Source organism: Corythoichthys intestinalis, chromosome 21 (assembly GCF_030265065.1).
Source record: "Corythoichthys intestinalis isolate RoL2023-P3 chromosome 21, ASM3026506v1, whole genome shotgun sequence".
Lineage (NCBI taxonomy): Eukaryota > Metazoa > Chordata > Actinopteri > Syngnathiformes > Syngnathidae > Corythoichthys > Corythoichthys intestinalis.
Window position 1 is genome coordinate 16,542,127 of NC_080415.1, and position 23,383 is coordinate 16,565,509.

The window sequence follows — 23,383 nt, forward strand, 5'->3', positions numbered from 1 at the left end:
ATATATATATAAAGCTTGATGTTTAATTTTTTTTTTTTAAATAATTGATTAAAATCCGATATTATCAGGTAGTCGATAATATCGGCTGATAAAAGCATTTTAAATTGGTATCAGACAATACTGACATCTGGTTTTCATTATCTTATCAGCAGTGTTGGATGGAGTACTCACTTTTTTGTGTGTGTACTTAAGTAAAAGTACAGATACAGGTGCAAAAACCTAAGTACAAGGATTTAAAAAAATACTTAAAAGTACGAAAGTACTTGCTTTAAAATTTAAAAGTATTTCCTCCTGATGCAAAAATCTTATATGTATATACAGTGGGGCAAAAAAGTATTTAGGTAACCACTAATTATGCAAGTTCTCCCACTTGAAAATAATAGAGAGGCCTGTAATTGTCAACATGGGCAAACCTCAACCATGAGAGACAGAATGTGCAAAAAAAAAATAAAACAGAAAATCTTATTGTTTGATTTTTAAAGAATTTATTTGCAAATCATGGTGGAAAATAAGTATTTGGTCAACACCAAAAGTTCATCTCAATACTTTGTTATGTACCCTTTGTTGGCACTAACGGAGGCCAAACATTTTCTGTAACTCTTCACAAGCTTTTCACACACTGTAGATCTCCTCTAGAGCAGTGATGTTTTGGGGCTGTCATTGGGCAACACAGACTTTCAACTCCCTCCACAGATTTTCTATGGGGTTGAGACCTGGAGACTGGCTAGGCCACTCCAGGACCTTGAAATGCTTCTTATGAAGCCACTCCTTTGTTGCCCTGGCTGTGTCTTTGGGATCATTGTCATGCTGAAAGACCCAGCCACGTCTCATCTTCAATGCCCTTGCTGATGGAAGGAGATTTTCATTCAAAATCTCTCGATACATCGCCCCATTCATTCTTTCCTTTACACAGATCAGTCGTCCTGGTCCCTTTGCAGAAAAACAGCCCCAAAGCATGATGTTTCCAACCCCATGCTTCACAGTGGGTATGGTGTTCTTCGGATGCAATTCAGTATTCTTTCTCCTCCAAACACGAGAACCTGTGTTTGTACCAAAAAGTTCTATTTTGGTTTCATCTGACCATAACACATTCTTACAGTCCTCTTCTGGATCATCCAAACGCTCTCTGATGAACCGCAGACGGGCCTGGATGTGTACTTTCTTCAGCAGGGGGACACGTCTGGCAATGCAGGATTTGAGTTCCTGGTAGCGCATTGTGTTACTGATAGTAGCCTTTGTTACTGTGGTCCCAGCTCTCTGTAGGTCATTCACTAGGTCCCCCGGTGTGGTTCTGGGATTTTTGCTCACCGTTCTTGTTATCATTTTGACGCCACGGGGTGAGATCTTGCATGGAGCCCCAGATCGAGGGAGATTATCAGTGGTCTTGTATGTCTTCCATTTTCTAATAATTGGGCCCACAGTTGATTTCTTTACACCAAGCGTTTTACCTATTGCAGATTCAGTCTTCCCAGCCTGGTGCAGGTCTACAATTTTGTCTCTGGTGTCGTTCGACAGCTCTTTGGTCGTGGCCATAGTGGAGTTTGGAGTGTGACTGACTGAGTTGTGGATAGGTGTCTTTTATACCGATAATGAGTTAAAACAGGTGCCATTAATACAGATAACCAGTGGAGCCTCGTTAGACCTTGTTAGAAGTTAGACCTCTTTGACAGCCGGAAATCTTGCTTGTTTGTAGGTGAACAAATACTTATTTTCCACTCTAATTTGGAAATGAATTCTTTAAAAATCAGACAATGTGATTTTGTTGTTTTTTTTCCACAATCTGTCTCTCATGGTTGAGGTTTACCCATGTTGACAATTACAGGCCTCTCTAATTTTTTCAAGTAGGAGAACTTGCACAATTGGTGGTTGACTAAATACTTATTTGCCCCACTGCAGACATCTAAGTCAATATTCAAAGAACCCAAAAATGATCATTGACTGCTCAGTTTTATTTAACACTGCGCAGAATGGAAAAACAAGCAATAAGATGTACTGCACTGTAAACAAACGCTTACCAAACTGAAAAACTCCCAAAACTTCTCTTAATGGCGGATTGTAAGCAACTATCAGGTGCGTACCACCACCTACTGTACTGTACCTACTGTACCTACTGACTGTGGTGGTTTTTATTGGTAAATATCTTGTTCACCGACCTAATCTTGCTTGTACTCCTGTTGCTGCCCCTAGTGCTCAGCCGGGGGTATGAAAACGAAACTACTGACAATTAGAAAAAAAGAAAACAAAATAATGTGTAGCGCAGTCGACATTTTGAAAACTAGTGGAGTAAAAAGTACAGTTACCTGCACTAAAATGTGAAGTAAAAGGAAAAGGTACCACTTCATAGTTTTAGTTAAGTACAGATACACAAAAATGTATTCAAGTACAGTTATGAAGTACATTATATTGCACCATTGATTATCGATTTGGGACCAATATTCGAGTTGTCTTCAAAGCTTTCTGCCTTGGTACAAGGGCTGGTCACAGCTTAGCACAACAGTTAGGCTTATCGACCATTAGATGTCTCTAAACTGAGATGCTTGATTTATGCGAGCAGACCATTTGCATTTATGGTGCAAAAAATAAACTCATTACATACCTCAGTGTGTGAGCCATATGTGATATGGCAGTGCCTTATCGGCAATTTGCACTTCTGAAACACAGATGTTTGCTTTTTTTTTTTTATTTCCACAGTAAAGTGGTGCAATATACGCACTTTTTCCCCATAACTTCGGTTGAAGTTCTTATTTTTTATATAACGTTTATTGGAATACCTTGAAGTTGTTACATTGATCATTATGAAAGTATCCAGTGAGGCATCACAATACAAGTAGCCGTAATGACCGGATATATCGGTATCAGATTTTTGGAGTTGGATAATATCGGTATCAGTTAAAAAGTCATTATCAGACAACTCTACTTGCAATTTATGTGTGTGAAACTATCTGCAGTTGGGTATGGGCATTAAATTAGTATATTGTGGCATTAAAAAGCATTAAATTAGATTTTCTGATATACAGTATGTAGAAAACCCTGTTATCAATGAGCAAGCGGAGACAACAGCGTTAACAAAAAGTGAGTTTATTGTCCAAAAATGACAGCGAGACATGAAAAACAACCACCACCAAAATTTGAATCATTACAACGAACGGATTATCATAAGAACACGACGTCTAAGATGACCTGGAGGGGGCGGGGCGAATAAAAAGGCGACATGGAAATACAATACGAGTGTGATGGGTGAAGGTGTGAAATGACAAAATTGAACACTGCATGGACACGGTGGCAAGCAGGATGACGACATTCTAAACACATAAAAGCACAACCAGCGTCAGACTGTGAAGTGTTCAATCCCACGCCCTACCGAGTCCCCTCCCTCAGAATCCAAAAAACCACAAATTTTTTTTTTTTTTTTTTTTTTTTTAGTTTTTGTCATCTTTTTTCTCATCTTCGCTGGGGTACGAGTGCCAAGTGAGCCGCTCTTCGTAGAACGAGATGACCACCTGCGGACACTTAACGTTGGCTTCCTTGGCTGGAACAAGGTCTGCTTCATCAGAGTTTTTCCTATTTAAAAAAGAAAAGAAAAAAAGTTGATTCACTGACTGACATTGATGGCGCTAGACGTCCAATCCATTTCCACTGGGAAGGGCAAACGAGCCCCATCAATGGGAGTGAAAGATTAGCTTTTACAGCCAATCTTCCCCGTTTAAAGAATTGGACCACTATCGATGTCATTGAATCAAAATGGGTTGGAATTCCAAAGCAGTCAATGGCAGTGAAAGACAGCATTCACAACCAGTCTCCCCAGTTTAAAAAAAATCGACGTCTAGCGCCGTCAATGGGAGTGAAAGATGAGCTTTCACAAACAGTCTTCCCAGTTTAAAGGATTGGATGTCTATCGCAGTGTTTTTCAACCGGTGTGCCGTGAGAAATTATCCAATACCGCTTTTTTTTCTAAACATCGTTGGGCGGAGTTGCAGTTGGAAGGAAGGAATAGGTAGAAAGTTCTCAGTCGTCTGCAGATGGGCGAAGTGTTGCTCGTGTCGCGTTCAAGAACTGCTCGGATGTCTAGCCATCAGCCACCTTGCTATCCGCGACAATGTGGACCCCATGTAAATCATTTGTTTAGACTCGTCAAGTGTCGATATTAGGGCTGTAAAATTTATCGCGTTAACGGGCGGTAATTTTTAAAATTAATCACGTAAAAATATTTGACGCAAGTAACGCATGCACAGAATGCCCCATTCATGCGTTGCCTCAAACAGTTTACAATGACGCATTTGCAGCCACCACTGACAGTTATGGTTGCCCAACTTTCCATCATGCATTTGGGCGGCGCAGAAGACGTTCTTTTTCTTAATATAAAATTACTATAACTTGTACTCAAATTTATCTTTTAAGAACTACAAGTCTTTCCATCCATGGATCCCTTTAACAGAAAGAATCTTAATAATGTTAATGCCATCTTGTGGATTTATTGTTATAATAAACAAATACAGTACTTATGTACAGTATGTTGAATGTTTTATGTCCATCTTGTGTCTTATCTTTCCATTCCAACAATAACTTACAGAAAAATATGGCATATTTAGAGATGGTTTGAATTGCGATTAATTACGATTAATTTTTAAGCTGTGATTAAGTCAACTAAAAATTTTAATCGTTTGACAGCCATAGTCGATATACATCCATTCATCCGTATTGTGACGACCGTCAATCCCGCCCCGTGTTTAATAATTCCAACACATTGTCGAGGACAGCAAGGTGGCTGATGGCTAGAAATCAGAGTGGCTCTTGAACGCGACATGAGCAACTACGTCATCTCTAAACGAAACACCCGTCGCTTCAAAACAAGTCAATGGACTATTTTGTTCACCTTTGTGAAAACACAGAAACAGTGAACTTTTTTTTTAGAAAAACTACAAAGGTAAATAGGCCCTCAAAGCAAGTTACCTTGTTGCTGAACTGTTGCTAAATCCAAAAACAGCCACACTGTGGCAGAGACATTAAATCTACCTGCCTGCAAAGCAGTTGTCAGCAAGATGCTCGGCCCTATGCGGTTAAAGACATTGCTAAAGTCCCCGTCTGAGAACTTATAGCCTAACTTCTATAAAAAATAAAAACAGAGAGACAGAGCTGTTGACAAAGATTCCTGCCAGGATATCAGATTTGTGTTCATCTAAGCAGTTTAAAAAATTGGACTTCTAGTGCTGTCAGTGGGAGTGAAAGATGAGCATACACAGCCAGTCTTCCCGGTTTCGAGAATTGGACGTCTATCATCATTGAGTAAAATGGGGTGGACATCTAGCGCTGGCAGTGGTAGTGAAAGAAGAGCATCCACAGCAACTGTTCTAGGTTTCGAGAATTGGACATCTATCGTTGTCGATAAGTAAAAATGGATTGGACGTCTAACACCGTCTATGGCAGGAAATAATTTGATACTAACCGGTGTGTTTTTCTGTTTGCATTTTAAATTTCATTAACTTAGTTTTGAACATTGTTTTAATTTTTAAGTTTAGAGTAATTAAAAAGGATTTTTTAAAAAATACAATATTCAGTCATTTAAAAAATAATTGCTGATATTCATTTTTTTAATGACCAATAATTGTTACTTGTGGTGTGACAATATATCTAAAATTCTAAATGATGAGAAATCATGATACTTTGTATCCCAAAATGTTATCGGTTTGCTCCAGCCAAGAATCGATATTATCGTTGGTGTCATTGTTTAAAATAAATAAATGAATAAATAAATAAAAATAATGCCCCTGAAATGCCCCAAAGTTAACTCATTTGCTGCCATTGATGGCCCATAGACGTCCAATCCGTCTGAAGTCGGAGGGGTATGTGAATGAACGAAAGCTTATTTGTTGCCACCCTTCCCGTTTAAACGGATTGGACTTCTACTTGTAATAAACTCATTGAAATTCACAAAAGTTTAAAAAGAGCTCATTTTTCTGTTCATTAGTTGTATTGTAAAATACCGTAAAATGATTTCATTATCCATGTATCAATAATCATTGCTCGTGAGAGAATAGGCATCGTGAGCCTCGTATCATGTCGTGAGGTTCCCTACCCCTAATAGTCACTTGCCCCATAGACTAATCCGCGCAAACCCACCGGAAGTACCGAATCAGTCATTGCTGAGGTGTGCAAACACCCCACTAATGACAGCAACCCACTAGAGGGCGACGTACACAAATCTACTCAGATTAGTTAATAACGTGTTGAAGGTCTTAAGTGTCAACTATAGTGAGCACAATCCCTGAAAGGGTTGAAATAAAGCTGTCGCGGGACAGGTACGAACCATTTCATGAGGAACATGAGCTCCCCCGTCGAGTCAGTGGCACCGATGATTCTTTCTGGGTCCAAACCTCTGGCGAAGCCTCTCAGCTTCTCCGTCTGAACATAAACAAAACAATGTTATTCACGTCGATGATTTTCCCTACAACCTCAAAGCAGGGCTTTTAGGGCTGCCGCGATTATTCCAGTCATCGTCAACTCCTCCATGACCAAATTAACCAACAACTGGTTTACTTGTTGCGTTGACTTTGAGCCTCTCAATAGTAAATATTCTCTTTTATTGCAACCTCAATGCTTTCTTTTTTATTATTAGCCATAGACTTCATAATGATATTAAAGGGTCAGATTCCACCTTCACTGCGCCACGCCTTCAAGTAGGGGGCCATCCCACAATCTGCTTCAGTTATTCGCAGTCGGTCGCTCAGACACATGCAGCAATTAAACGCCGGATTTAGGTTGAAAAAGTATGAAAGCTGTACCGCATACTAACAGGAATGTTCAGGAAAAATACATTTTCAATCATAGAAAAAAAGTTTTGAATGCAAAAAAATATTTGACACTCAGAAATCTGCATTTGAACACTTCATTTTTCATTTAAACTGTTTTCTTTGATTGAAACAATCTTTTTTGCGTTTGGGCCATATTATGTGTCAACATTTGTGTCTAAATCCTTCAATCCCAGAAAAAGTTGCATCAATCAAAAAAACAAAACAAAACAAAAAAAAAAAAAATTACATTCGCAAAAATAAAATTGCCCCCCCTAAAAATGTATACATACAGTGGGGAGAACAAGTATTTGATACACTGCCAATGCATTGGCAGTGTATCAAATACTTGTTCTCCCCACTGAATGTTTTTTTTTCTTTTTTAAAAATATTTCTTATATTCGAAATATGTATTTTTTTGATTGAAGTGTCACTTTGTTTGAAGAGCAAAAAGTTTTGATGGCACTTTTTTGAAAGCGGAAAAAGTTTTGAAGGCACTTTTTTTTGATTGAATCATTTTGACCCAAAGATCGAACTTCGCCGCTACTTCCGACATGTCTGAGTGACGAGTGACTACGCCAATGGCGTAAGCCATAAAAGCATGATGAAGCAAGAATAATGGCCACCACTCGTCGGGCCCCAGCCAGCCGTCGGCTCGAACCCAAGCCGAAAATAGCGCACCTAAGGCGGATGACTTTGATGCGAGGCAGCGCTTCTATGATCCGAGAGGAGAGACTGCTGCTTAATATGATTCAACACGGGAAACTTCACCCGCTGCTCTGACATGACGGCTGGCAATTGGGGTCCAACCGGAGTCAGAGGTGAGTAAATGAAGCCAATTTTATCGTTTGTCTTTGTTGATGAGAGTACTTAAAACAGTACAGTTGTAGACTACAGTGAAGTCAGGAAGTTGTAATAAAATAATATTTTTGAAGGAAATAGTCATCTATTTTGTCTTCATTGGAATTTACAACATGCCTACAACTTCAAGTTAAATTGTGAAGGTAATTGAAAAAGTGACAGTTATCTAATTAATCGATTATAAAAAATAATTGTTAATTGTAGCCCTAACCGGCATCAACAGTGTGCTGAACCATAGGCGGATTTTAAGCCCCCCCCCCCCCCCCGGCCGAAAAGTGTCATTGCATGTAATTGACTTTCCTATATATATATATATATATATATATATATATATATATATTAGGGCTGTCAAAATTATCGCGTTAACGCGCGGTAATTAATTTTTTAAATTAATCACGTTAAAATATTTGACGCAATTAATGCACATGTCCAGCTCAGACAGTATTCTACCTTTTGGTAAGTTTTACAGCAAGGTCTTTTGTGCTGTCTAACAGCGAACTCTTGTGGTCGCTTTGCGACATGGTTTATTGCTTTCTTGCCAGTTCAATATGGCTGCACGACGTCTCTGGCTGACGCCTACGTTGTAATGTTGTGCTTATATGATCCTTGGACAAGATTTGTCCGTAAGTATGGTTGTTGTAAAGAATGTACATATTATGTTAGTAAGCGAAATGTTATATTTTTTGTATGAGACGCTTTTTGTTTATGTTTAGTGAACCTGTATAGCGTGCTAAGCTAACGTTGTTGCTAATGCAATGCTTGTGTACTTTTTTTGTAGTTTCACTACGGTCTAAAGAGGACAGTGGTTTGAGGCCATTTTATTAATAAATCAGATGAAAAAGTAAGAAGTCTGATTATTAAGGCGTCGTTCACTAGCTGTCTAGCTTTGGAAATAGTAGACGCTTCGGAGTGAGGACAGCATAGACAGATTTAAATGACAGTAGAGTGAAATACCCACTACAGTCCTTATGTACCGTATGTTGAATGTATATATCCATCTTGTGTCCTATCTTTCGATTCCAACAATGTATTTTACAGAATATATATAATTTACAGAAAAATATGGCATATTTTATAGATGGTTTGAATTGCGATTAATTAATTTTTAAGCTGTAATTAACTCGATTAAAAATTTTAATCGTTTGACAGCCCTAATATATATATATATATATATATTAGGGCTGTCAAACAATTAAAATAATTAGTCTTAATAATTAGACTTCTCCCTTTTTCATCTGATTTATTAATAAAATGGCCTCAAACCATTGTCTTCTTTAGACCGTCGTAAAACTACAAAAAAAAAGTACACAAGCATTGCATTAGCAACAACGTTAGCTTAGCACGCTATACAGGTTCACTAAACATAAACAAAAAGCGTCTCATGCAAAAAATATAACATTTCGCTTACTAACATAATATGTACATTCTTTACAACAACCATACTTACGGACAAATCTTGTCCAAGGATCATATAAGCACAACATTATCAGCCCGAGACGTCGTGCAGCCATAATGAACTGGCAAGAAAACAATAAACCATGTCGCAAAGCGACCACAAGAGTTCACTGTTAGACAGCACAAAAAGCCTTGCTGTAAAACTTACCAAAAGGCAGAATACTTTCTGAGCGTGACATGTGCGTTAATTGCGTCAAATATTTTAACGTGATTAATAAAAAAAATTAATTACCGCGCGTTAACGCGATAATTTTGACAGCCCTAATATATATATATATATATATATATATATATATATATATATATATATATATATAAAGCAATAAAACTGCTACAAAATTGAATGAAATGAACAATATATCTTTATAATGGGTCAAAATTATTTTTCGAACAGATCATGTGACTAGCATCTTAGATGGTCATTTGATATGCATATCATTCCCCCCCCAAAAAATATTACGCGAGGGCAATTTTATTTTTCAAATGATTTTTTTCTTTGATTGAAAATATTTTTTTTGATTGAAGCAACTTTTTTGGGGGGATTGAATGATTTAGACATAAATGTCCTACCCATAATATGGCCCAAACACAAAAAGCATTGCTTCAATCAAAGAAAAATTTTTTCAATGAAAAATTAAGTGTTCAAATGCAAATTTTTCAATCTCAAATATTTTTTCGCATCCAAAAACTTTCTATGATTGAAATTTCTTTTTTTTGATTGCAGTGATTTTTCTTTTTAAAAATTTATATTTATTTTTTGATTGAATAATAAAGACAAATATGCCCTAGCCAAAATGTGGCCCAAACACAAATCAACATTACTTCAATCATAAAAGTTGCTTGAATCAAAAAATAAATAAATAAATAAAAAAAAAAATAAAAAAAAACAGACTTCAAATCAAATAAAAAAAACAACTGGTTTCACATGCATTTCTTTGAGTTTCAGATTTATTTTTGCACTCAAACACACTTTTTGGGGGTTGAAAACGTTTTGATTGAATAAGCTATTTTTTTTATTGAAGCAACTTTTTTTGATTGATTATTGAAGCAACTTTTTTTGATTGAATAATAAAGACACCAATCTACCTCCATATGGCTCCGCCCAGTGGATACAATTTTTGACTGGTGTAACTACATTGCCACGACACCGGCAGGCGTACCATAGTCAATGGATCACGATCTTGGCATAAAGTATTGTCTAAGCAGCCAGATTTAGAATTCCCCTCAAGAATGATCAGAAACAAAAAACGCTCATTTTCAACTCATTATTATAAATATTGTTGTAAATTCATTTTATTTCTGACACTGCGTTTCGGGGTCATCAACATGTTGTGCCTCCCCCTGCCCCAAAAGTCAAACTCCGCCTATATGCTGAACTGTGCGATCCCAAGCCAGAAATTATTATATTTGCATTTACCCATGTAACTACTGTAAATTGATTTTGTTAAGGCAGCACAGGTAGTTACGTTATAGGGCCCTTAAAAAAAAAAAAAAAAAAAAAAAAAAAAAAGAAAGAAAAATTCAATCAATAGATTTTTAAAACCTTTCCAGATTGTATTTAAGACCTTTTGTGATATTTTAGGAGGAATTTACACATTTAAAGGCCATAAAGACCATTTAAAGTCCAATTACTGGATTTAAGAATGTATTATTATTATTATTTTTTTTTTTTACTTTTTAAGAACCCACGGATACTAGAGGTGTGCGAAATTTCCGATTCCTAGATTATTCGCGATTTGGCCGTGGAAGATTCGAGAACGATTCAGAAACATCCAAATTACGATTATTGAAATATGTCAAGTAAAGCGGAAGTAAAACACACTCAGCGCACCACGCGGTCTTCGGGACGCAATGAGGAACGGAGCGAGAGTAGCTAAACATCATGCTTGTCATTTCCCGGCCCCTCGGGTAATGCCAATGCTTAACTCACAGCTCTAGCTCAACTCATGCCGCGAGATAAAAAAACAACAACATACCTGACTGCTGACGACAGCTGCTACAAAGTACGTCCACATAATGTTAAGGTAGATATCATATTTATATAGGACTAGATGCAATATAGACTCGGTGGCGATAGCAGCACATGTACAGAAAGCTAGATGCGGGCATTAGTAAACGGTCTGTCATCAGTAATCGATTTATAATCAAATCGTAGCCTCTGAATCGTAATCGAATCGTTAGGTGCACAAAGATTCCCACCTCTAACGGATACCTTGACTATTCGGTGAACAATTCAATATTAAAATCATTGTTGCTGGCTTTAATTGCTTATGACAGTAGGAGTACTAATTTGGACTCACGTCATCTTTCTTCCTCTTGGATTTACTCTCTTCTCCGTCTCCTTCACTGGCCTTTCGTTTGCCCTCGTGCGCCGACTTCTGAGACTGGAGGAACTCTGCGATAAGGTCGGGACAGTCCAGGTTGTCCTCTGGCTCCCACGTGTTGTCTTCCCTTTTGTGATGATCACACAACGAACAATATTAAGGTTAGTGGCGCGACAAAATGACTATTGTGTTAGTGCTGACTTGACGCTCACTCTGAGAATCCTTTCCACTTGAGAAGGTACTCTACTCTCCCTTTGACAACCCGCCGGTTGAGAACCTTCTCCACCACGTACTCTTCCTCCTCCTCCTCTTCCTCAGCTACATCGTCAGCCTTCTTGTCCTTCTTTTCCACGGCGGGCAACTTGCTCTCTTCTGTAACACTGGGGCCATCGTTTGGGGTTTCTGCAGTCAGGCTCATATTCTTTACGTACACCTGGAGATTTTAGGTCCAGCTGTAGACAAGGACACACAATAAAATAAATGGCATACTGAAGAGTGATATATTTTCATATAATCAAGTATATTATTAGGGGCCGACCGATATGGGATTTTCAAATGCTGATATCTATAAAACCTTTCAGCCGATAACCATACCAGATTTTGTAAGCCAAATCAGCCGATATTTTTTTTTTAAAGCACGTAGATTCTGAAAGGCTTTTTTTTTTTTTTTTTTTTTAAATTGCTTGACCTGAGATTTAAAGGATTAATTCGGTCTAGTGCTACCAAACCAATGAACGCAGCACATTTTGTTATGATTATACAGTATATACTCAGAGTATATATACTCAAAGTTGAAAGTAAAAAAAATTTTTTTTTTTTTTTTTTTTTTAACAAAGTAACCACCACATAAACCTATTCATATAACAGTTTAGAACTTTAGAGTCTCAACACAAACTCCCATTCAAACTGTAAATTGTCATACAAGCGAGTGTGCTTTGAAACTGGATTTTGTCTTCTTTGTTACTTACAACATGCTCCAAGTTAAACTGTGAAGGTAATTGAAAAAAGTGACATTCATCAGATTGATCGATTAATCGTTTAATTAATTGGTCGATTAATCGACTATAGAAATAATCGTTAGTTGCAACCCTAAATTAAACCCACCAGGACGCCACGACAAGATGTAGACAAGTAAAAGTTTAAGGGGATGCTCGCCATGCTAAAGCTAACGTTAACGCGAATGCCATGCTAACACGACTACTACACCTTAAAAGGCTAAAGCAGAGGTCCCCAAACTTTTCCCTGTGAGGGCCACATAACCTTTCCCTTCTCTGATGAGGGGCCGGGGTCAGTTTGTAACAGAAAAAGTGTGACGATTGCAGGAGTGCCTAAATGTAAAAAATTATTGTTTTTCAGAAATCCACAATCAAATAACCTTTTCTGGATTCTTCACAGAACAAAGTAAATAAAACAAAAATATAATAATAATAACACTATTAATTAAATAGATAATAACCCTCTCAGAGTTCTTCACAGAAAAAGGCCAGGAAATAAATAACACGATTGAGGAAAAAATCCTTCTTTCCTTGATCGTTTGAACTCGCCTCTTCAAATGATATGATAATTGGAACATAGGAATGTATTGTTTACACTTTGTATTTTTCCTGTGTCTTTTTGATCTCATTTGATACTTTCCTCCATGTTTTATTCATAATTTCCTTTAAAAGAATTAAAACCACTTGTAAAAACAAAGCTATCTTTGCCTCGACTTTTTTATTTTTTAAAACGAAGACAGTAATACATTTAAATTTGTGAAATAGTCTAAAACTTTTATGTTATTTTATGTTATTTTTAACTCAATTCCTACCAGTCAAAATGGATTGGACGTCGAGCGCCGTCAATGGCAGTGAAAGATTAGCATTGGCAGTCAGTCGTTACGGTTTAAAGAATTGGATGGCTCTCGTTGTCATTGAGTTAATAGAAAATATTTCATAAGGCTGGCCATTCTGAAATTATTAAAAAGTATTTTCTTGCCCGTTATATACATAAATACATTTCTTTCCAATATTTAGTTATTTAACTGATTTATTTACAGCGTATACACGGGAGTATATTTAGGACCAGTGAGAAAAATTAATACCCCCGGGCGTTTAAAAATAAGGGAGCGATCTTCAAATCAAAAAAGCTGCAAGCAACCACCTGTTTTAGCAACGAGATTGTATGAAAACAACAGAAACAGTTGAAGCGATGTATTCAGATGCAACGGTGCCGTTGGAAAATCGAGGATCTGGAATTAGTGTGGAAATAAACACGTTAAATATGACCACGTTGTTGCCACAATTGCCGCTCAGGACAGGAGCGCCGGAGAATGAACGAGCAGCACGACAAAGCATGCAGGAGGCTGCTAAGCATGAAGGGGAGCGTTCCATCCTCCATATTGTGTTGGGGTTGCATTCGCCTTCAGTCGCATGCACCGCGTCCCCTCGCGTCATTCGAGACGTTTTTTTTGTTTGGCACAATGAAACCAGAGATGCCAATTCAGGTGGCAAATTGCTACGTTCCCTCGTTCGCTCTCTCTCCCACAACACAATGTGTTTTAAAGCCCTCGCTTTTTGGAGGGAAGAACAATTTCAACTCACCGCTGACCCAAAATGTTCCTTTTTGAGAGATATGCCCGAAAGAGGACCACAGCAACACGCTTGGCTTTAATTCTGCGCCAATATCGTCGGCGTTTGACTATGTTTTTTCCTACCTCGTAGGTAACACCGTGCAGTTAGCTTTTGATTAGCTTCAAGCTAAATGTAGCCTAACGTCTCCGCCCCTTTCCGTCGGAGACTATAGTTATCATATAAGACTAGATTTTTCATGCGTGCCGTGAGACAAACGGGACAGCTATTGGCATTTGATGACCATTTTGCGTCAGGACCAGACGTTGCTCATTGAGCCAATACTTTGAAATTGCTTTGACTGCTCAACTTCCAAAAGATTTTAAAACGGCTTCATATGTTATTAACGTCACAGGTGCAGCAAATATTCTGCATATCTAAAATAATTATAACTATTTTTTTAATATCCAACATGAGTCATAACTACGTTTTTTATAAACCGAACCGTTTGTAAACCCGTCAGGATTTCAGCAAGTTAAGTGTATTTTAGTGGAGAAAATCACTCACTCCTTTCAGCATAGACGTCCTCCGACGCAAAATGGCCGTCAGTTAATCACACCACTGATTGCGGGTGGATATCTAGCCTTATATATGTGATATTTATGTCTGAAACGAGCCAGTAGAGGCGAAAGCGAGACGCCGTGCGCAAGCGTCATGGACTTTCACCCGGCCATCTTCCCTTTTTATTTATTTTTTCTAATTGACAATTGAGAATTGACAAGTCATCAAGCATTTTAAACAGTTTCAAAGCAGGTTCACAACTCATACTTCAAAGAGGAGAAAAAAATAATTTCCTTCTGAAAATTATACAATTTTGGTTTGCTTTTGAGAAATCTATTTTAATGTATACAAATTTGCCTGTTATTATTATAGAACTTAAAGACAGATCATGAAGAAAAATATTTTTTTTACAATAAGTCCAAAAATAATATTTTCCAATTTTCCAATTAATGTCTGGGACTGGCACACATTTTGACAACTAATGGTGACTGTAAATCCTCCCTAAATGCATGGCTATACATGCAGTTATAGAAGATGTGGTCTGTCCTTTGAGTAAATTACTAGCAAACGGGACAATTTGTGGCTTCAAATCTTTTATGTAGAAAATTCACAGAGGGGTAAATGCCATTTAATAATTTTAAAGGGAATTTGTTTTACTTTGGGTGCAATTGGAAATCAGAAAAAAAGGGATCTTAAAAGTGCGTACGACAGCATTAAAAAAAAGTCTTAAATAGCATTATTATGTGAATTAGAATCACATTTAGAGACGATTCGACTATATGCAACAATTATGCAAAGCGCAGATGATGAGAAATTAGTCTTTCAATCCGCTGTTTAGCCATGCCTACCGTTATAGGGCTCCAGCGTCCCCAACAGGAGGATGACGCCGGCAGGGTCATGGTTTCATTTGATTTAGAATTCAGCCCATTGAGGGGGAATTATTCAGAACGAGGAAAATGCAGCGATGAGAGCCGCAAAATGTCATTTTTTTCAGTCTCTCTACTCCAATATTTTTACAGGGTATTCTTTTTACCCAAGTATTTTTCCCCAATTGCTAAATAAATGGTACGGTCATGACAAATAACAGTCTTGTGCTAAATGGAATATGAAAGAATAAAAATTGCATTTATTCAGTACGACATGGCAAAATTACTCCATAATGGTCAAAACTGTCGACTTCACCTTTACTGTCCACACATTCCGAACGATATTTTATGCCACCATAGTTAGTCAGGCTTTTGTCATTTCCCTGCCATGGCTTCAGAGAATGTAAACAAACCCAGAGGCTTGACAGCTAGCCAACATGCTAATCCGAACCGAGTAACGTCTCAAAGTCTTATTTTTACTTTTCGAAGCGAAAAATCACACAAAACTAGCTCGGATCATATCACACGGCAGCGGGGTTGTCGATTGTCTTCGCCGATCGGCAACCCGCCCGGCGGCGAGCAAGTTACAGCTCGTTCCCCTGCGTCGGACAGGAGAGCTCGACCGCGAGGCAACTGAGCAGTACCGCCGGGCAAACCGGCCGACGTCGGTGCAGCACATAGTTGCCACATGGTCAACACGAATATGGGGTAAAATAATGCTTTACTACACAGCAAAGATGTAGACAGAGAGCGGCGTGCAGTTGTTGTGCAGCAAAAATGGCAGGATGTGTCTGAGGAGAACTTTTCTAAATGTTGGTCCATGATCAAACGTAAGTAAATAGTCCTTTATTTAACGAAAGTTTGTAGTGTTTACTTTGTAATCGCTGTGTTCACGGCCATTTTTAACACAAAGTTGCAATTTCTAATGGGGTTGAAAATTTGACAGAACACCAGGCATGCGAAGAGGGCAATAAGCGGAGTTGGGGGGGGGTGCAAACAAGCCGCCGGTCGTCGGCCGAGTGATATTCTCAGTAGACAATCAGCCACAAAATGCAAACCACCTCCGCATTAAAACGTGTGCCATGATCCCAGTATTTGACATAATACAAAATATGATGTTTACTCACGTCCTCATATGTCTAATGGTCCCACAGTAGTAGGGCTTGTTTTGGCCACCGGTTTCTTAATCTTGGATCATGGTACTCTTTTTGGTGTCCTTTTTAATATTGGAGTCTGGAGCTTGGCACAATGGAAATCACGCACAAACAACTAAATCACGATTGTTTTTTCACTGGTTTGGTTCGTAAAAGACAAAAATATGAATCATTTATTTCGCAGTGAGCTTGGAATGTTAAGGCTATAAATGAGTATGGAGGAGAAAGGGGACCGCTTCTGATATTTGCGGCATACAACAAATAAAATATCTGATGATTTTTTTTTATTATCATAAAATCAGAGGTGGCTAGTAACACGTTACATTTACTCAGTTACATTTACTTGAGTTCCTTTTTGAGAAAAATGTCCTTCTTTAAGTAGGGGTACCGTGCAATACTTTTTACTTTTACTTGAGTAGATTTGTGAAGAAACACTACTTTTACTCTAATACTTTGGGCCGCACTGGATTTGTTACATTTTTTCGTCTTTATTCTACGTATTGACTCTATTTTTGCCCTAGATACCGACAGTGGCCATCTCAGTTTCACCAATGAGATGTCACAACAATAACCACATGACTCATCACTTGTTTTCAACGAATACTTTTTTACTTGAGTAATTTTTTCTTTGACTTTTGTTATTATTTTATTAAATTATTTGGAAGTAACCCTACTCTTATATGAGCGAAAATTTTGGCTACACTACCCACCTTGCATAAAATGATAATTAAAAAAAAAAAAAAAAGGACGAAAAGGTGCGTCGTTTTTGCGCATGCGTACAGAGGAACTGACGTCACGGAGGCTAGCAGCTAGCATACATTCAGTAGCTCGCGTGTGACTTGTCAAATGGAGAAGCGTTTTGTTTTGGACACTCAAACCGCCAGATTGAACCGCTGGGGCGTTCTCGACTTGTGCTTCAGAGAAACAAAAACATCTACTGGAGTCCTAACTTTACGCGACAGGTTAGTAACCAAAATCCGCCAGGATTAGTTTTTAGTTGATGTTTGTTTAAGATCAACAACTGCTATCATTGACAGTTTTACTTGTCAAACTTCAAATATTTGCAACAAAGTGTTTCGTCGAAGACTTTTGTAGTACTTGAGTCAAGCAATTGGAAACGTTGACGTCTTATATGATCGTGCTAATCGTAGTAGTTTGGCAAAAACTGACAGAACTTGAGGTGAGTCATGAAACAATACTAATTGGTGTCATTATCATCATTTAAACACACACACACACACACACATGCAAATCGGTTATTAGACGTGGAGTTTGTACAGTGTTATCATCTGATTATGTGCCCCACGTGATCGTAACACTCCAATGCTCATTTTTCAACTCAATCGATTTGTCACCCTGCCTGGCCTTGTGATGGCCAGCTGAGTCACTGCTTGATGCTGAACTGAAATGCTGGGGGATGACTCATATTCGATTGATTGCAAGTTGGAACACTTTGAATTGGTCAAGAAATGCAGCCGAAGATGGTAAATATGGAAAAATAATATCTCCGTTGGGAATTTTGTTTGTTATTATATGCCTTGGATAAGCATTCATGTTGAAATTGCTCAAGAAATGCGCAATCAGGATGTTTGTAAAATGTAACCTCTCAATTTGGCAACAGTATTGTGAAAACTGAATATATGTATATAATATTTATGTATTTTTAAGAGTATAGAAATAGATGCCATGATGTTTTGAATGGTTTGAATTTGAAATAGGAAAAGTTTTTTTTTTGGTTTGTTTTCCCCCCAAAGTATTTTTTGTGTGAGTGTAATTTTTTTAAACGTGAAGTTATTGCTGCAAAAGTAAAGTCCTTTATTTATTTATTTTAATTTAAGTGATTTCAATTCTGAGTAGGGAGCTTTTGGGTACTTCCCGATACAATACGATTTGCGGCACAAAGCTCTCGATAGGACTGAACGATATTGGAAAAAACTGACATTGCGATTTTTGGGGTAGGTTGCGATATATATTGCGATGTTAAAACTAGAAGAATTTTCACTAGACTTGAATAGCTCTGATTGGGAAGACTTTGGTTCACTCACTATGACCACATTTTATTCATTAGAGATGTCGCGATCTGATCACATGATCAGAAATTGGGCCGATCGTGCCGTTTTTCAGAGGATCGGAATCAGGTGAGAAGGATGGGGTTTTAAATTTTTAAAAAATTATATATTTCTGTTTTTCTGCTTCATGCTTGTAAAGCCTCTCATGCTCCCTCCTGAAAAGCAGGGCAACCAAACAATTTTTCTTGGTCACCAGTGCAGCTGGCGTTTGGTAATTAAAGTTCACGATGATTGACAGGTTTGTAGCTTTGATCTGGCCGGAGACGCCTCGGCAGCTCTACGATCAAATGCACAAATTTGTTAATCATAGTTACGCTTGGTACACAGTCTGAAGTGTGCTGTGGAAACTCATTCATTGGGTAAGTGAGAGGCTGTTCTTGGCAGCGTGAGCGTCAAAAAAAAACAAAAATCGGATCGGGACTCTGTATTTGCAGATTCTCAATCAGGTGACTTGAACTCGGTTGGGAAAATATGCGATCAGGACATCCCTAGTATTCATATAATACCGTTTAATCCAGGCTAAGGGGGTTTATCTGTGAATGATGAAGATTGATGTATATAAAAGGGATCCAGAAGGCTATGTCTCTGCACAATTGCTGCGTTTATGAAGAAAAATAGATGTTTACATTAAAAAAAAAAAAAAAAAAAAAAAAAAAAAAAAACGATTGTACGTCCTGCGAAGGGACTATTGCGCATGCGCACATTGCGATGGCCATGTTCAAACAATATATTATGCAGAGCTAGCGCACGATAACAATTACCACACAATATGGCGATACAACAATTATCCACCAGGAAATCAATATACAATAAGCTACGATGAAACTAATAAGGAGAAAAACTTGCTATTTTTAAATGGAAAAATAAACCATATTTGTTTTTTGTTCTGTTGCGGGCAAGCTTTCCATAACTTTTGTCTTACTCATAGACTATGAGAATATTTCAGTGCAAGATTTCCATAAATAAATACAGCAACACTATATTATTGCAACATTCTTTTAAACAAATGACTGTCTTTTTGTTTTTAACGTATATCCTGCTAGTTCATTTAAACTGGGAGGAGTGGCTTGGAATGCACATGTTTACCTCTGTGAAGTTAGCCCTCCATCAGACGCAAATTTATATAAAAATAATCTCAATCTTTTGTGCTGTAAAAGGTTTCGTTTGTGCTGCTATCGTTTTTGAGACATTTACAATGCTTTTATAGGTCAAAAAATGGCTAAAAATGGTGTCAATCATTTGTGCTGGTTTGTGCTGTTAAAAAGTTTTGTTTGTGCTGCAGAGGTTTTGTAGATGTTATGCGTTTAATTCATAGTGTTGACGTCACGCAGCCCCCCCATCTACGGCGGAACGGAACCGTAATGATGCCATTCGTTTGTGCTCGTTTGTACAGTAAAAATTTTCATTTGTGCTATCGTTTTATAAATATTGACATATTAATTTCGAATGATGACGTCACTCGTAGCCCTTCCGTATCCTCTTACTCCAGCAGCTGTCTGAGCGTCTCAGTAACTGAGTGGTGTCCCAACAACTAGCGCAAATGTAGCACAAACGAATGACACCACTTTCAGTCCATATTGCTGTAAATGGGGTGCTGCGATGTAATCCCTCAAAATTAATATCTCCAACGTTTGCACTAGTTGTTGGGGCACCTCTCTGTTATCGAGAGAATTGGTACGCTTTAGTCAACCGCGGGAGTTAGGACACGGAAACGCTGCAAGTGAAGTCATCACTCAAATTAATAGACAAAAACGATAGCAGCACAAACGAATTTTTTTACAGCACAAACAAATGGCACCATTGCGGTTCCCTTCCGCTGTTCTTGGGGAGGCTGCGTGAAGTCATCACTACAAATTAAAAGTGGAATACATGTATCTACAAAGCCGTTGCAGCACAAATTTTTTTACAGCACAAGCGATTGACACGATTTTTAGCCTTTTGGGCTGGTTGACCTCAAATTGACCTATAAAAGAATTTTAAATATCTCAAAAACGATAAAAGCACAAACAAAACATTTGACAGCACAAACAGGCACAAATGTAGCACAACTAACTTCACAGAGGTCTCATGTTTCAGTGCCATTGAGAACGCGTGACATGAACTTTATTTTGTCTGGCTGACTGTGAACATACTCTATTCTTGTGGGAAATTTGGGCAGCAACATGTCAGTTCCTATATTAAACGGTGACATCTTTTAAAAATGACACATCGATTCTTGGCAGGAGCATATCGGTCACCTATTGGGGGACAAAGTATTGCGATATATAACCATATCAATATATTGTCACACCCTTAATTTCAATCAGCTGAGGAATGTGGACAAAATAAAACGACAGTAGTGGGCCTGATAGTGAAAGATTATGCATGTGTATTGATTTTTGTGTTGATGATATAAATCAGATTGGTCACGTAAAAAATGACTCATAAGTTTTCCAGCATTGACCCTATAATACATTTCGTCTAATAAAAGTGCAACGAGAGTGACTTTAAATTCTTTCTTTTTCTGCTTTGTAGACTGAGTCATCCCCACACTGTGCAGCATGTGAATTGAAACAACTTCCTTCATCACCTCTCTCCTCGTGCAGCAGCAGCCTCACAGCCATGACCATGAACCATGATGATGTAGGTCACCACTTCATATTCATGCATTGCAAGCATTTATATATCCCATATGAGCGCCTGTTCTGTCGCTATCACATGTCCTATTATAACGAGGTATGTCTTTCAGTGTATGCGTTGAGAACTGACAATTTTGTTGGATTAGAAATAGACGTGTGCCAATTACAGGTTTTAAGGTACAGTATACCGTGGTATGAAAAAGTCAGTTTCAAACCCACAAAAAATTTCCGTCATACCGTCCTTACGGTATTAGCTATTTCTTATGTCCCAAAAATGCAGGGAGAAACCCTCGCTACTAACTGCAAGCTCAACCGTTCCCCACTGGTTGTTGCTCAATATCAGTGAGTCAACTGTGCTACACGACGGCTGGAGGAGGTGAAACTTGAACTTTTTACCCATCGAAGAAAACGAAATCACTGGTATTGGATAGAGGCGTGCGAAATATCTGATTCTTAGATTATTCGCGATTCGACCGTAGAAGATTCGAGAACGATTCACAATCACCCAAATTCCGATTATTGAATTATACCAGGTAAAGCGGAAATAAAACACAGTCTGCGCGGTCTTCGGGACGCAATGAGGAACGGACCGAGAGTAAATATCATGTTCAACTCATGCTGCTAGATAAAAAAACAAAAAACAATAATACCTGACTGCGGCCGTCAGCCGCTACAAACAGCGCACAGTTGCTACAAACATAGAGCAACATAGGGCTATGGTAGACATCACATACAGTATATCTAGAACTAGATGTGAAATGATAGCCGACGGCCATGTTAGATCATATACCAAGAACTAGATGCGAAATGACACTTTCCCGCACTAGTAAACAGGCCCATCTTAAAGCAGTAGGCTTCTCTAGAAGGCTCTGTTGTAGCGAACCTACTTACTTTTTATCAAAAAAAAAACAAATCGGCAAAATCTTGACTTGAATCTATCTTTAAATGGTGAAACAGTTTTAAAACTTTCACGTCGAAAGTAGACAGAAGGGAAATTATGGAATAACAGGAGCAATTTTAACAACTTTAACGGTTGATTCATAACATTAAATTAATTGTAGTTTAAAGCTGCCAATACAGAATGGGGACTTGAGTATTTTATTCTCTGTTTTTAACGGTTAACTTGATACTGAAATAGTTTGTTTAGCCTGTGAGGATTTTTGAACAATTTTGGAACTAGTGTACAAAAAATTAAAAGCGAGGGGGGGGGGGGGTGCATCAATAATCGATTGATAATTGAATCGTAATCGAATCATTAGGTGCCCAAAGATTCCCACCTCTAGTATTGGAATACTTCGGCTACAGAAAAGTTACAGACAGAGGGCGAACCGACATGTTTGCGGAGGGTGGCTGCCGAGGAGGCAATACCTCCAATATGATTTCGCATTTATACTAGGGCTGTCAAACGATTAAAATTTTTAATTGAGTTAATCACAGCTTAAAAATTAATTAATCGTAATTAATCGCAATTCAAACCATCTATAAAATATGCCATATTTTTCTGAAAATTATTGTTGGAATGGAAAGATAAGACACAAGACGGATATATACATTCAACATACTGTACATAAGTACTGTATTTGTTTATTATAACAATAAATCAAAATGATGGCATTAACAATAACATTCTGTTAAAGCGATACATGGATAGAAAGACTTGAAGTTCTTAAAAGATAAATGTTAGTACACGTCATAGAAATTTTGTATCAAAACCCCTCTTAATGTTTTCGTTTTAATAACATTTGTAAAATTTTCAATCAAAAAATAAACTAGTAACTCGCCATTGTTGATGTCAATAATTACGGTACACAATGCTCAGGTGCTGAAATCCATAAAATCAGTCGCACCCAAGCGCCAGCAGAGGGAGACAAAAAACACAAGTAACAAGTGCACATTACACTGCTGTCATTTTAATCTGTTTGAGCGGGGCATGTGCGTTAATTGCGTCAAATATTTTAACGTGATTAATTAAAAAAAAAACAATTACCGCCAGTTAACGCCATAATTTTGACAGCCCTAATTTATACAAAATTAAACTTTAGTAAATACTACAGGTGTGCGAAATTTCTGATTCTTAGTTCATTCGCAATTCGGCTGTGGAAGATTCGAGAACGATTCACAAACATCCAAATTCCGATTATTGG

The 23,383-nt window shown here is 37.9% G+C and overlaps 2 protein-coding genes across 7 annotated transcripts in view; one reads left to right on the forward strand and one right to left on the reverse strand.

The window, feature by feature from the left end:
- Nucleotides 1–3,062: 3,062 nt before the first annotated feature.
- Nucleotides 3,063–14,197, reverse strand: cbx1b (chromobox homolog 1b (HP1 beta homolog Drosophila)). The gene is made up of 5 exons (XM_057825208.1): nt 14,005–14,197; nt 11,638–11,877; nt 11,402–11,552; nt 6,305–6,399; nt 3,063–3,561 (listed from the first exon to the last, which is right to left on the reverse strand). Exons 2-5 carry the CDS (start codon nt 11,841–11,843, stop codon nt 3,420–3,422), a joined length of 594 nt encoding a protein of 197 aa, XP_057681191.1. The 5' UTR covers nt 11,844–11,877; nt 14,005–14,197; the 3' UTR covers nt 3,063–3,419.
- Nucleotides 10,650–23,383, forward strand: part of snx11 (sorting nexin 11) — a 29,608-nt gene continuing 16,874 nt past the window's right edge. For 2 of the 6 annotated variants that reach the window (XM_057825204.1, XM_057825202.1), the window contains exons 1-2: nt 17,336–17,514; nt 21,136–21,243. In XM_057825204.1, coding sequence (XP_057681187.1) covers nt 21,223–21,243 — 21 coding nt within the window. In that variant the 5' untranslated portion in view covers nt 17,336–17,514; nt 21,136–21,222. Of the gene's footprint in view, nt 11,587–17,334; nt 17,515–21,135; nt 21,244–23,383 lie in introns of those variants that run through there. The other 4 variants (XM_057825203.1, XM_057825201.1, XM_057825205.1 and 1 more) reach the window with 4 other exon arrangements.

Excerpts from the sequence above, each read along its gene's own strand:
- cbx1b (XM_057825208.1), bottom strand. The coding sequence starts at position 11,843 with ATGAGCCTGACTGCAGAAACCCCAAACGATGGCCCCAGTGTTACAGAA. Across the intron at positions 11,553-11,637 it reads AAGTGGAAAGGATTCTCAGA|GGAAGACAACACGTGGGAGC; the intron begins GTGAGCGTCAAG and ends TCATCACAAAAG. Across the intron at positions 6,400-11,401 it reads CCAAGAGGAAGAAAGATGAC|ACGGAGAAGCTGAGAGGCTT; the intron begins GTGAGTCCAAAT and ends GTTTATGTTCAG.